The sequence below is a fragment of the Salmo salar genome, chromosome 01 (genome assembly GCF_965601325.2).
Source record: "Salmo salar chromosome 01, fSalSal1, whole genome shotgun sequence".
NCBI lineage: Eukaryota > Metazoa > Chordata > Actinopteri > Salmoniformes > Salmonidae > Salmo > Salmo salar.
In genome coordinates this window covers 138,441,718-138,457,375 of record NC_138291.1, presented here as the reverse complement: position 1 = coordinate 138,457,375, position 15,658 = coordinate 138,441,718, and the positions used below count along the sequence as shown (strand labels likewise).

The following is a 15,658-nucleotide window of genomic DNA, read 5'->3' as shown; positions in this document are numbered from 1 at the left end:
TTTTTCCACTTTAATTTTGAGTGTGACTCCAAATCCAGACCTCCATGGGTTGATAAATTGGATTTCCATTGATTATTTTTGCGTGATTTTGTTGTCAGCACATTCAACTATGTAAAGAAAAAAGTATTTAATAAGATTATTTCTTTCATTCAGATCTAGGATGTGTTGTTTAAGTGTTCCCTTTATTTTTTTGAGCAGTATATATTGAAAATGAAACACAAAAACATCTAATTTAAAAAAGTATTCCCAAGTCAATACTTTGTAGAAGCACCTTTGGTGGCAATTACAGCTGTGAGTTGTCTTCTTGGTCTGTAGCATATTTGCACATCTGGATTTGAGTATTTTCTCCCATTTTTCCCTGCAGATTTTCTCAAGCTCTGAACAGCAATCTTCAAGTCTTTCCATATATTTCCAATGGGATTCAAATCTGGGCCACTCAGGGACTTTCACATTCTTGTTATGAAGCCATTCCAACATTGCTTTGGCTATAGGCTTGGCCATTGTCCTGTTGGAACATAAATCTTTGCCCCAGTCTAAGGTCGTTTGCACTTTGAAGCAGATTCTCTTCAAGGATTTGTCTGTATTTGGCTCCATTCATTGTTCCCTCTATCCTTACCAGTCACCCAGTCCCTACCACTGAAAAGCATCCCCATAGCATGATGCTCCCACCACCATGGTTCACGGTAGGGATGGTGTTAGATGGATTATGAGCTGAGCCTGGACTTCTCCAGACATCACGCTTTGTATTCAGGCCAAATAGTTTAATTTGTTTCTCATCAGAACACATAATATTTTGCCTTATGCTTTCACGTGACTTTTTGTGAACTCCAGGCATGCTGTTATATGCCTTTTTCTCAGGGATGGCTTCCGTCTGGCCACTCTCCCATAAAGCCCAGATTGGTGAAGTGCTTTAGAGACTTTTTTCCATCTGACAGGTTCTCCCATCTCAGCCAAGGAACTCTGTAGTTCTGTCACCTGCCAGACCAATGTCCTTATTGCCCGGTTACTCAGTTTGGGTAGGACGGCCATGCACTAGGCAGAGTCTGGATAGTTCCATATTAGATCAATTTCCCAATAATGGAGAACAATGTGCTCTTGGAAACTTTCAACACCCTAGAAATGTTTTTATACCCTTCCCCCAATATACAGTGCCTTCGGAAAGATTTCAGACACCTTGACTTTTTATACATTTTGTTATGTTATAGCCTTATTCCTTCCTCATCAATCTACAAAACTACACCCTATAATAATAAAGCAAAACAGGTTTTTAGAATAAAAAAAGGAAATATCACATTGATATAAGTAAATCAGACCCGTTACTCAGTACTTTGTTGAAGCACCTTTGGCAGCGATTACAGCCTAGTGTCTTCTTGCGTATGACGCTACAAGCTTGGCACATCTGTATTTGGAGTTTCTCCCATTCTTCTCTGCAGATCCTCTCAAGCTCTGTCAGGTTGGATAGGGAGCGTTGCTGCACAGCTGTCTTCAGGTCGCTCTGGAGATGTTCGATCAGGTTAAAGTCCAGGCTCTGGCTGGGCCACTCAAGGACATTCAGAAACGTGTCCCGCAACCACTCTTGCATTGTCTTGGCTGTGTGCTTTGGGTCATTGTCCTGTTGGAAGGTGAACCTTCGCCCCCAGTCTGAGGTCCTGAGTGCTTTGGAGCATGTTTTCATTAAGGATCTCTCTGTACTTTGCTCCATTCATCTTCGCCTCAATCCTGCCTAGTCTCCCAGTCCTGCCGCTGAAAAACATCCCCACAGCATGATGCTGCCACCACCATGCTTCACTGTAAGGATGGTGCCAGGTTTCCTCCAGACGTGACGCTTGGCATTCAGGCTAAAGAGTTAAATCTTTTTTTCATCAGACCAGTATCTTTTTCTCATAGTCAGAGTCCTTTAGGTACCTTTTTGTAACCTCCAAGTAGGCTATCATGTGCCTTTTACTGAGGAGTGGCTTCCGTCTGGTCACTCTACCATAAAGCCCTGCTGATTGGTGGAGTGCTGCAGAGATGGTTGTCCTTCTGGAAGGTTCTCCCATCTCCACAGAGGAACTCTGGAGCTCTATCAGAGTCACCTCCCTGACCAAGGCCCTTCTCCCCGAATGTTCAGTTTGACCAGTTTGACCATGCAGCCTGGAAGAGTCTAGATGGTTCCAAACTTCTTCCATTTAAGAATGATGGAGGCCACTGTGTTCTTGGGGACCTTCAATGCTGCAGAAATGTTTTGGTACCCTTCCCTAGATCTGTACCTTAACACAATCTTGTCTTGGAGCTCTACGGACAATTCCTTCGATGTCATGGCTTGGTTTCTGCTCTGACATGCACTGTCAACTGTAGGACCTTATATAGACTGGTGTGTGCCTTTCCAAATCATGTCCAATCATGTCAATTCAATTTAGAAAATATCATGGCAAAGGGGTGTGACTACTTGTTTAAATGCGATATTACTCTATTTCAGTTTCAATAAATCTTCCAAATTTCTAATAACATGTTTTCACCGTCATTATGTGGGTATTGTGTGTAGATGGGTGAGTAAAGAAACATCTATTCAATCCATTTTGAATTCAGGCTGTAATGTGGAATAAGTGAAAGGGTATGAATACTTTCTAACGGCACTGTATATCCAAACATTTCCATGACGAAAAAATCCTTATTTTAAACAAAATACAGGTCAGTTCATAACTGGCAGCACCAGTAAGATTCCAGTCTCTTAATGTGGTATGAACACAACCAGTGAACACAACCACTCTAAATATCAGAGTAAGACATTTTCAACAACTATTAAAGCTCCAACCAAGTTTATTCACCCAAAGGATCGAACAGCTGAATAGACAAAGACATATTCCACCAGTGGTAGTATACAAACTCAGCAAAAAAAGAAACATCCTCGCACTGTCAACTGTGTTTATTTTCAGCGAACTTAACATGTGTAAGTATTTGTATGAACATAACAAGTTTCAACAACTGAGACATAAACTGAACAACTTCCACAGACATGTGACTAACAGAAATGGAATAATGTGTCCCTGAACAAGGGGGGGGGGGGGGGGGAGTCAAAATCAAAAGTAACAGTCAGTATCTGGTGTGGCCACCAGCTGCATTAAGTACTACAGTGCATCTCCTCCTCATGGACTGCACCAGATTTGCCAGTTCTTGCTGTGAGATGTTACCCCACTCTTCCACCAAGGCACCTGCAAGTTCCCAGACATTTCTGAAGGGAATGGCCGTAGCTCTCACCCTCCGATCCAACAGGTCCCAGACATGCTCAATGGGATTGAGATCCGGGCTCTTCGTTGTCCATGGCAGAACACTGACATTCCTGTCTTGCATGAAATCACACACAGAACGAGCAGTATGGCTGGTGGCATCGTCATGCTGGAGTGTCATGTCAGGATGAGCCTGCAGGAAATACCACATGAGGGGGTAGGATGTCTTCCCTGTAACGCACAGCATTGAGATTGCCTGCAATGACAACAAGCTCAGTCTGATGATGCTGTGACATACCGCCCCATACCATGACGGACTCTCCACCTCTCCACCTATAGGCCTCGGTGTAATGCTCATTCCTTTGACGATAAACGCGAACCCGACCATCACCCCTGTTGAGACAAAACCGAGACACATCAGTGGTGAGCACTTTTTGCCAGTCCTGTCTGGTCTAGCGACGGTGGGTTTGTGCCCATAGGCGACATTGTTGCCGGTGATGTCTGATGAGGACCTGCCTTACAACAGGCCTACAAGCCCTCAGTCCAGCCTCTCTCAGCCTATTGCGCACAGCCTGAGCTCTGATGCAGGGATTGTGTGTTCCTGGTGTAACTCGGGCAGTTGTTGTTGCCACCCTGACCTGTCCCGCAGGTGTGATGTTCGGATGTACCGGTCCTGTGCAGGTGTTGTTAAACGTGGTCTGCCACTACGAGGACGATCAGCTGTCCGTCCTGTCTCCCTGTAGTGCTGTCTTAGGCATCTCACAGTACGGACATTGCAATTTATTGCCCTGGCCACATCTGCAGTCCTCATGCTTCCTTGCAGCATGCCTAAGGCACATTCACGCAGATGAGCAGGGACCCTGGGCATCTTTCATTTGGTGTTTTTCAGAGTCAGTAGAAAGGCATCTTTAGTGTCCTAAGTTTTCATAACTGTGACCTTAATTGTCTACCCTCTGTAAGCTGTTAGTGTCTTAACGACCGTTCCACAGGCGCATGTTCATTAATTGTTTATGGGTCATTGAACAAGAAGGGGAACAGTGTTTAACCTCTATGGGCTAGGCGGGACGAATTCGTCCCACCTACGTAACAGCCAGTTGAAGCCTGTGGCGCGATTTTCAAAACCTTAAAAATCCTATTACTTCAATTTCTCAAACATATGACTATTTTACAGCTATTTAAAGACAAGACTCTCGTTAATCTAACCACACTGTCCGATTTCAAAAAGGCTTTACAACGAAAGCAAAACATTCGATTATGTCAGAAGAGTACCAAGCCAGAAATAATCAGACACCCATTTTTCAAGCTAGCATATAATGTCACAAAAACCCAGAAGACAGCTAAATGCAGCACTAACCTTTGATGATCTTCATCAGATGACAACCCTAGGACATTATGTTATACAATACATGCATGCTTTGTTCAATCAAGTTCATATTTATATCAAAAACCAGCTTTTTACATTAGCATGTGACGTTCAGAACTAGCATACCCCCTGCAAACTTCCGGGGAATTCGCTAACATTTTACTAAATTACTCACGATAAACGTTCACAAAAAGCATAACAATTATTTTAAGAATTATAGATACAGACCTCCTCTATGCACTCGATATGTCCGATTTTAAAATAGCTTTTTGGTGAAAGCACATTTTGCAATTTTCTAAGTACATAGCCCAGGCATCACGGGCTAGCTATTTAGACACCCGGCAAGTTTAGCACTCACCATAATCATATTTACTATTATAAAAGTTTGATTACCTTTTGTTGTCTTCGTCAGAATGCACTCCCAGGACTGCTACTTCAATAACAAATGTTGGTTTGGTCCAAAATAATCCATCGTTATATCCGAATTGCGATGTTTTGTTCGTGCGTCCCAGACACTATCTGAAATGGTAAATCAGGGTCGCGCACATGGCGCAATTCGTGACAAAAAAAATCTAAATATTCCATTACCGTACTTCGAAGCATGTCAACCGCTGTTTAAAATCCATTTTTATGCCATTTTCCTCGTAAAAAAGCGATAATATTCCGACCGGGAATGTCCATTTAGCTAAACTGAGGAAAGTAAACAAAGCTTTCGGTCGACGCGGGCACGAGCATGAGTCTCACAGTACTGTAACCAGCCACTACCCAAACGCGCTACTTTTTTTCAGCCAGAGCCTGCAAAGCCACGATTCAGCTTTTTACCGCCTTCTGAGACCCTATGGCAGCCGTAGGAAGTGTCACGGGACAGCTAAGATCCTCACTCTTCAATAAACAGAGACAAGAAGAACGACACCTTCTCAGACAGGCCACTTCCTGAATGAAACCTTCTCACATTTTTGCCTGCCAAATGAGTTCTGTTAAACTCACAGACACCATTCAAACAGTTTTAGAAACTTTAGGGTGTTTTCTATCCATATGTAATAAGTATATGCATATTCTAGTTACTGGGTAGGAGTGGTAACCAGATTAAATCGGGTACGTTTTTTATCCAGCCGTGTCAATACTGCCCCCTATCCCCAACAGGTTAAACCCTTTACAATGAAGATCTGAAGTTATTTAGATTTTTACGAATTATCTTTGAAAGACAGGGTCCTGAAAAAGGGACGTTTCTTTTTTTTCTGAGTTTATATAACCCAATTTGGGTGGAATCTCCTCTGTAAACATATTTATTGCTAGGCAGGAAGTTAAAAGATGCAGGCAATAAACTGTTCCTTCTCCCTTAATGTGACCTGACCTGACCTTGGCCCCCTTCCTCACTAAACCACATCTCTCCACCCTTATCAGTGCCTGCCACATGTAATTGCCCTTCCTTTACTCAATACATTCCAAGCTTAATTGCCTCCACCATATACATTCCTCCTACAGAGCGAGAGTTGCACCCCTTCTGAAAAAACCTACACTCGATCCCTCCGATGTCAACAACTACAGACCAGTATCCCTTCTTTCTTTTCTCTCCAAAACTCTTCAACGTGCCGTCCTTGGCCAGATCTCTTGCTATCTCTCTCAGAATGACCTTCTTGATCCAAATCAGTCAGGTTTCAAGACTGGTCATTCAACTGAGACTGCTCTTCTCTGTGTCACAGAGGCTCTCCGCACTGCTAAAGCTAACTCTCTCTCCTCTGCTCTCATCCTTCTAGACCTATCTGCTGCCTTTGATACAGTGAACCACCAGATCCTCCTCTCCACCCTCTCCGAGTTGGGCATCTCCGGCGCGGCCCACGCTTGGATTGCATCCTACCTGACAGGTCGCTTCTACCAGGTGGCGTGGCGAGAATCTGTCTCTGCACCACGTGCTCTCACCACTGGTGTCACCCAGGGCTCTGTTCTAGGCCCTCTCCTATTCTCGCTATACACCAAGTCACTTGGCTCTGTCATATCCTCACATGGTCTCTCCTATCATTGCTATGCAGACGACACTCAATTAATCTTCTCCTTTCCCCCTTCTGATAACCAGGTGGCGAATCGCATCTCTGCATGTCTGGCAGACATATCAGTGTGGATGACGGATCACCACCTCAAGCTGAACCTCGGCAAGACGGAGCTGCTTTTCCTCCCGGGGAAGGACTGCCTGTTCCATGATCTCGCATCACGGTTGACAACTCCATTGTGTCCTCCTCCCAGAGTGCTAAGAACCTTGGCGTGACCCTGGACAACACCCTGTCGTTCTCCACTAACATCAAGGCGGTGACCCGATCCTGTAGGTTCATGCTCTACAACATTCGCAGAGTACGACCCTGCCTCACACAGGAAGCGGCGCAGGTCCTAATCCAGGCACTTGTCATCTCCCATCTGGATTACTGCAACTCGCTGTTGGCTGGGCTCCCTGCCTGTGCCATTAAACCCCTACAACTCATCCAGAACGCCGCAGCCTGTCTGGTGTTCAACCTTCCCAAGTTCTCTCACGTCACCCCGCTCCTCTGCTCTCTCCACTGGCTTCCAGTTGAAGCTCGCATCCGCAACAAGACCATGGTGCTTGCCTACGGAGCAGTGAGGGGAACGGCACCTCCGTACCTTCAGGTTCTGATCAGTCCCTACACCCAAACGAGGGCACTGCGCTCATCCACCTCTGGCCTGCTGGCCCCCCTACCTCTGAGGAAGCACAGTTCCCGCTCAGCCCAGTCAAAACTGTTCGCTGCTCTGGCACCCCTATGGTGGAACAAGCTCCCTCACGACGCCAGGACAGCGGAGTCAATCACCACCTTCCGGAGACACCTGAAACCCCACCTCTTTAAGGAATACCTGGGATAGGATAAAGTAATCCTTCTAACCCCCCCCCCCCCCCCCCCCCCCCCAAAAGATTTAGATGCACTATTGTAAAGTGGTTGTTCCACTGGATATCATAAGGTGAATGCACCAATTTGTAAGTCGCTCTGGATAAGAGCGTCTGCTAAATCACTTAAATGTAAATGTAATTAACTTCTGGTGAAGATCCTAGACTATAACACTCAATATTTCAATAGGATACCTGCTAATTAACAATATTCCAAGTTTAGTCAGAACTCATTAGCTGTCATGATGTTTTCATATGATTGTAAAACAAATCACTTCAAAAAATGGTTACCTTCGCACGTTAGTGCAAAATAGCATCTGGTCGACTGATATCGCGCCCTTCTGAGAATGCCAAGAGTATGCATGTCACACCCTGATCTGTTCCACCTGTCTTTGTGCTGGTCTCCACCCCCCTCCAAGTGTCACCCATCTTCCCCATTATCCCCTGTGTATTTAAACCTGTGTTCTCTGTTTGTCTGTTGCCAGTTTGTTTTGTTTGTGAAACCTACCAGCGTTTGTTCCCCTGCTCCTGCCTGTTTCTTGCGCCTGTTTTCTAGTCCTTCCCGGTTTTGACCATTCTGCCTGCCCTGACCCTGACTGCCATTCTATACCTTGCCCCACCTAACTGGATTACAGACCCCTGCCTGCCCTGACCGTGAGACTGCCTGCCGTTCTGGACCCTTTGCACCCTCTTTGGATTACTGACCCTTGCCTGCCTTTGACCCGTTGTTTGCCTGCCCCTGTATTAGAAATAAATATTGTTTCTTCGACAGTCTGCATCTGGGTCATACCTGAAACGTGATAGCGTAAAGCTGTCATCAAGGCAAAGGGTGGCTACTTTGAAGAATCTCACATATTTTGATTTGTTTAACACTTCTTTGGTTACTACATGATTCCATGTGTATTATTTTATAGTTTTGATGTCTTCACTATTATTCTACCATGTAGAAAAGAGTAAAAATAAAGAAAATCCCTTGAATGAGTAGGTGTGTCCAAACTTTTGACTGATTGTGTGTGTGTGTGTGTGTGTGTGTGTGTGTTGGAGAGTCAGTGTAGTATGTGTGTGGGTAGAGTCCAGTGAGTGTGCAGAGCCTGTGCAAATAAAATAAAAAGTGGGTCAACGAAAATAGTCCAGCTAGCCATTTGATAAACTGTTCAACAGTCTTCAATGGGGTAGAAGTTATTCAGGAGCATTTTGGGAAAATAGAGCTTCTGATGTGATAGTCTACACATTATTGTTTCTAGTTAAGGTTAGTCAAGTGTCCTTTTGCCGAGAACAGTCTATGACTTGGGTGGCTGAAGTCTTTGACAAGTACCACATTTGTGTTATTTGTTCACTCAGGTTCCCTTTATCTAATATTAGGTTTTGGTTGAAGATCTGATAACGTTTAGTGTAAAAATAAAATATGCGAAAATAATTGGAGGGCTTGCGCACACACACATACACACGCAACCACACACACTCCTATTGTAGAACCGCATGATCCAAAGCCCATCAGCAGCGTGATTCATGGTTATTTATTGAATGTGATTATTGTTCAGGAAACAGTCAGCTCAGCACCTGCACATCGAATAGGAAACCACAGAGGAATGGCATTTTGCCAATAATGTGATGGAGGCTGCTCAATAGGTGGCAGGTAGCCTAGTGGTTAGAGCATTGGGCCAGTAACTGAAAGGTTTCTAGTTCTAATCCCCAAGCTGACAAGGTAAAAATCTGTTGTTCTGCCCTGGAACAAAGCAGTTAACCCACTGTTCCTAGGCCATCATTGTAAATAAGAATTTGTTCTTAACTGACTTGCCTAGTTAAATAAAGGTAAAATACATTTTAAAAAATCACTGCATCTTACTATTAGAAGCTCGGGCCTTCTTCTCCTAAGTACTTACTTCACATATGCACTATGCTGTACAGTACTAAAAACTCAAAAAAGGAGAGAAATTGCACAATATTTCACACACCAATATTTGGAAGCTATGGATTCAGAGTCTCTGTTCACCACTGGCAGAGCAAACAGAATCACATGGTGCCCCAACTCAAAGTTTGTGTCCCAAATGACACCCTATTCTCTATGTAGTGCACTTATTTTGACCAAGGCCAATGGGTACACTCTAGGGAATAGGGTGCCATTTGGGAGACTGCTAAAGTAGACGTTAATCCATCGGCTTACAAATTACAGACGCCCCCCTCCCTTTGATTCTAAGTGTGGGTAAGGCTGGTGGATGTGGAAAGGCTAGTAGCTCTGTCTGAGGCATTTACACTGAGTGTACAAAACAGTATGAACACCTGCTCTCTCCATTACATAGACTGACCAGGTGAATCCAGGTGAAAGCTATGATCCCTTATTGATGTCTCTTGTTAAATACACTTCAATCAGTGTAGATGAAGGGGAGGAGAGGAGACGCGTTAGAGAAGGATTTTTAAACCTTGAGACAATTGAGACATGGTGCTTCAAAGGTGCTTAAAAAAATACTGAGTAAAAGGTCTGAATTATTTTTATAAATTTGCAAAAATAAAAAATGAACAGTTTTTGCTTTGTCATTATGGGGTATTGTGTGTAGATTGATGAGGGGGAAAAAAATATTTCATTTTTGAATAAAGCTGTAACAAAATGTGGAAAAAGTGAGGGAGTCTAAATACTTTCCAAATGCACTGTATGTGCTTGATTTAGCTTGCCTGGTTTAATGGACCAATAGAATAGCCTCAAAACTGTAAACCCCACCTATCTGGCACTCCCAGGGCAGGCTAAAGATAATCTTGGTTAAGTTCTGGATCCATACATGTTAAGAGAACAGAGAGAACGAGGATCTGAACCGGGCTCCAACCTCTCTATTTTTTCAAGTTACGGGTAAGTCTATGGGCCAAATGTCCCTTCCCCTTTTGGAATTCAAAGATACTAACATCTGCGAAATCGTGATTTGTCCAAAGCACTGGAACTAATGCTGTTCGTTATCTCACGCATTCCATTGTATCATGACAGATCTACAGTACCATTTATGTTTACATAGTCTGTCCACGAGAGATTAGGCAAGAGCAAACACTCAAAGTATTTGAAACATTTTGAATAGCATTTGAACCCAGGTCTGGTGTTTTTCCATTCCTCTAATGAGGGAGAAGTAGCAGTCTGAAGCAGCTGGGTTTTCCTACCTACAAATAATTGGCTGTTGAGTTGCAGATGGATGTGACCGTCGGCGGGGGCCTTCTGTGTGGCGCCCGGGAAAGCGTCCACACACAGTGAAGCCTCTTTCACGTTCCGCTCCGCTCGAACGCGGTGCCACCTGTTGTCATTTAGCGCCATGCCGCCCGTCTCCACACGCACCTCAAAGGGGCCATTGCCCACGTCAAACGAGAAGACGACCTCCATCGGAGCTGTGGGAGGGAGGGAGAGAGAGGAGGATGGGGGAGAGAAGGAGAGATGGTCAGACACACCAGATGAGTAGCATTTGGATGGGTGGTTAAATATCCCACTAACAGAGTAGCAGCAGAGCTTTTTACAGCCAAATAACTATCAAATGACACCAAAATTAAACCCCCTGGACATCTCAATATTTTTCTGGACATTTTATTTCCGATGTCTATAACAATCCTCATCTGGCCCCTGCGAGCGAAACCTGACAACATAATAACTTTCACTGCTCAGACAAGATCATATGACTTTCTTTTATTTCACTTTTCTGTGAAGCGTTGTTGATTGAATGTGGTGGTTGCTTTGACCTTGAGTATCAACAGAATAAAGAAATATGAGGTGTTGTCATGCCAATACCAGTACAAAGTGGCCTGATAACATTGTGTTCCAGTTCTACTCTCCCTGAGATCTATCATCACATGTATACACTGAGTGTACAAAACATTAGGAACATGTCCTCAGAACAGCCTCAATTCATCGGAGCATGGACTACAAGGTGTCGAAAGCATTCCACAGGGATGATGACCCATGTTGACTCCAATAATTCCCACAGTTGTCTCAAGATGGTTGGATGTTCTTTGGGTAATTGATGCTCCTCCTGCCTGCCCATCTGTAAGATGATGGGATCTTATCTGAATGGATCATGTTAATGAATAGGATTTTGGAAAAGCTCAGGGCAGTACACAAACGCCCATGCACACACACACAGCACACACACACACACACACACACACACACACACACACACACACACACACACACACACACACTCAAGGGTATGCAAGCATGCACGCACACACGCACACACCACTGTGCATAGGAAGCTGAGGCCAGGGCCAGAGTTTGTCATCAAACACTTCCCTGGTCAGCATGGCGGCGACAAAAACTCTGTGAAAAAGCTAATCATCTATTCTGATCTCTTTAGTATTCACTGCACAGCTAGCTTACCTTTCTGCCGCTTAAGACACACACACACACACACACACACACACCAATGCCAACGCACCCACAAGCACACACCTTGTCTGAGGGAATGTGACGGCAACGATAAGGTTAAAAATAGCATCCACATTCACAGTTCAATAAATTAGGGAGGGAATGTATATATATAAATTGTTCTATTTCCATAGGATATACTTTGATTAAGTCAGCTGTGCAACCTTTACTAGTCTACATGGATGCTCAATCGATAACATGGTATGGCTGTGACCTCACAACAATAGACACGTCTCTCTGTACAATAGGTACATGTCATGCCGTGTCCCCAGTAATTCAGTATAGTGGGATTCAGAAGCTTTAATCAAGCTCTGTGAAGTCAGTGACGTGTACAGATGTAGGATCATAGTTTGATCACCCTGTCGCAGGAAAACAATCATGCAATGCAGGAAATTTAAAACTTGTAGTGTATTTGAGGTTTAAAAAGGCTTCTGAAGTTTAATTCCCATATGGAAATTTCAGGCTTGATTTTCACTTACGAAAATGTATCAATAATCCACATTCATTATAATCCACATAATAATTCACATTTTCTGCTGGATAATTATTCTGCTGTAGAAAACTGGCTCAAATTAAGATCCTACATCTGTAGAATGGGTCATTACAGCAGGAACATACCCCTACACCCTGGAAGGTCTCTCTATGCAGGCCTCCCATCCATCAGCCCTGGCAATTGTCTCTATAGACAATAACATCTAGCACCGCGACGACAATGTTAACATTCCGCTACAGATGTCCAAAAAAATCAGTCCTGACAATACAGAATAGAAAAGGCTTCTTCCCTCCTAAGTCGGCATCCTCCAATCGCAAAGGCTCATGGGGATTCTACCAGAGTGTGGATTTGTTGTCATGGGACCAGGAGAAGGCATATGAAACAATAACAGTCACAGCGCCAGACCATAATTTAGAGACAAAACTTCTTACTCTGGACTCATAGTAATGCAGTTCTATCTAAACAGGAGTCAACATAAATTAAGTATATCAGCGCCAAAGTCTGTGCTTCGCTTTAACAATGGCAGTCCCATAATTTCCCCAAGGAGAGTATGCTCATGATGTCTGTGTAGCGCCACAGACTCTCTATCATATGTTGTCTCAGAAAAGGAGTTTCACGCTTTACCGCTGCTTTACAAATAGACCATCTTTAGAAAGCACCGTTCAGAGTATTAGAGCTTTACAATCTCTGCAACTGCAATATCTCTGACAATGAGCTGACCTAATTAGCCAAATCATGTTCAATGCCATGGAGAAAGATGATGTGCTGCATTCAAGCCAAATAATATTGTAAGAATTTTCGGAGATGTGTATTGCATTCAAGCTTAATCATTTTCTAATATCATGATCGAAGAGGATGTGCATTGCATTCAAACTAAATCAAGCTAACACCATTCAAAGATGTTAAAGGCCTTATTGCATTCAAGCTAACTTGTGCCTAACACCTTTGGAAGATGTGTATTGCACTCAAGTAATTGTAAGCCAAATTCAGGACCTATTACATTCAAGATGAACGCCATGGTCAGGTCTCTCCACAAAAGTTCAGTGAATTTTAGTGAGTGCAGCTTTTCCTTTCCCAGTCTATATGCCTTTTGAACCCTGCACCGAAACACTTGATCATGAACCATAGAGTCAAGCATTCTCTCCACAGTGGTATCATCCACTTTACTTACAGCTGAGTTCAACCCGTATGAAGTCTTTAATGCCCAGGTTTTCCAGGAAGACCCCTGAAGAGGCGGTGGTTTTGAACAGGAAGGAGATGTCTGCACTGAGCTCTCCGTGGAACGTGGGGAAGTGCAGGTACGACGTCTCTTTGTTGAAGAACGCTGCGTTCCAGAAGTTCTCTAAAAAGAATGAGTCAAATAGTACATAATAATTACAATTTATACTGTTAATACTTTTATGTTTTTTTTGTCTTCTATGCTGTTGTACATCTTGTATGTACCAATCCTTGAGCAAAAGGCTGCTAATTGTAAAAAGGGTCTAAATAGACTGAGAATTAAATAAGAGTATACTGTCCCCAACTCAGTCCATTATAATGATCCATTGAGAATGTCAGGCACACAAACAAGACAACCGTTTTTACTAATTAGTCTTAAAAACATTCCACCATCGTTTTCCCCATTTATGTCTAATTTACTAAGAGTAATATTTGTAGGTAACCAAGGCTGCAATTAGGAATAACAAAGAGACGGGGTTATTTCATTATTGTGTAATTAACAACAACAACTACCTACTGCCATCAGCATAACAACATAAAAGAGAGAACATTATTGTTTTTGTTACAATTCTGCTAATGTGGTATTTCCCTTCACATAATTAGGTTACATGCATAACCAGAGTGCAAGAGGAAGAGAATGTTGCATTACCATCAAACAGGTGTGGAACGAATGACTGAGCTGAGAACTCAGAGTAAAGCAGCTGGCAGTCTATTGCTGTGCGCAGGTCGTTTTATCTGCATTTGTTTGAATCACAGCCTGTGTGTACTGCACATACTCCATTTCCATATAGGATATAATGGACAGATAGACTGACATATCGTATGGCCCAGTCAATGTATCTGTGGAGGGTCAGTAATGGAGTAAATAATAGACTGATACAGTAAAATGACTGATTGACATTATACTTAGTATCTAACCCACACACAGGAAGGCACTGTGTGCCAAAATGTTAGTGCGAGCCAATAAATCATTGGGAGTATAGATAGTCACACACTCTATCTTTATTATTTTATCGCTTGGTACTTACTGTCGCCATGACATCTAAGTGGGCTGACTCTATAGGCTGCCTCTGATTCAGGTCTCTGTATATCCCCCACCACCACCCATCTGACTGGTAGATTCTCCTTATGGATGAGCAGGCCAGAGTCAGCAGCCCTGTTGGAACTCAGAGCAGGTTAGCGCTTTTCATCATGAATCTTGTTCTGCAGGCAGAATGGTCACTAGCTGGCACAACCACAAAGTCATAAAATCTGATTTTAAACCTAACCGTAACCTTAACCACACTGCTAACCCAAATGCCTAATACTAACCAAATGTTTGTTTTCCTTAATTTTTACAGTATAGGCAATTTTGACTTTGCAGCTGGCCTATCTAAGGGAAAATCGCTTAGTTCACCCTCCAGCACAATAAATGTAAACTTGTGAAATAAGAGAGGAAGGATGTGTTACAACAACAGAGTAACAACGTACAACGTAAAAAAAAAACTGTTTAGTCCATCAGACCTGTGTTCAAATAGTACTTGTATCTCATATCTTTTAAATACACTGAACAAAAATATAAACACAAAATGCAACAATTTCAAAGATTTTACAGTTCATATAAAGAAATCAGTCAATTGAAATAAATAAATTAGGCCGTAATCTATGGATTTCACATGACTGGGAATACAGATATGCGTCTGTTGGTCACAGATACCTTAACAATAAGTAGGGACATGGATCAGAATACCAGTCAATATCTGGTGTGACCACGATTTGCCTCATGCAGTGTGACACATCTTCTTTGCATAGAGTTGATCAGGCTGTTGACTGTTGCCTGTGCCTCCTCTTCAATGGCTGTGCGAAGTTTCTGGATATTGGCTGGAACTGGAACACGCTGTCGTATATGTCGATTCAGAGCATCCCAAACATGCTCAATGGGTGGTGTCAGGTGAGCATGCAGGCCATGGAATAACTGGGAAATATTCAGCTTCGAGGAATTGTTTACAGAACCTTGCGACATGGGGCTGTTCATTATCATTCTGAAACATGAGGTGATGGCGGCAGATGAATGGCACAATGGTCCACAGGATCTTGTCACTGTACCTCTGTG

At 43.2% G+C, this 15,658-nt stretch overlaps 1 protein-coding gene across 3 annotated transcripts in view; it reads right to left on the bottom strand.

Moving 5' to 3' along the window:
• Nucleotides 1-15,658, bottom strand: part of LOC106561104 (contactin-associated protein-like 4) — a 210,218-nt gene that overhangs the window by 48,502 nt on the left and 146,058 nt on the right. For all 3 annotated transcript variants that reach the window (XM_045688516.2, XM_045688526.2, XM_045688535.2), the window contains 3 exons: nucleotides 14,595-14,722; nucleotides 13,520-13,690; nucleotides 10,601-10,822 (listed from right to left, as the gene is read on the bottom strand). In XM_045688516.2, the coding sequence (XP_045544472.2) occupies nucleotides 10,601-10,822; nucleotides 13,520-13,690; nucleotides 14,595-14,722 (521 nt within the window). The remainder of the gene's footprint in view (nucleotides 1-10,600; nucleotides 10,823-13,519; nucleotides 13,691-14,594; nucleotides 14,723-15,658) is intronic.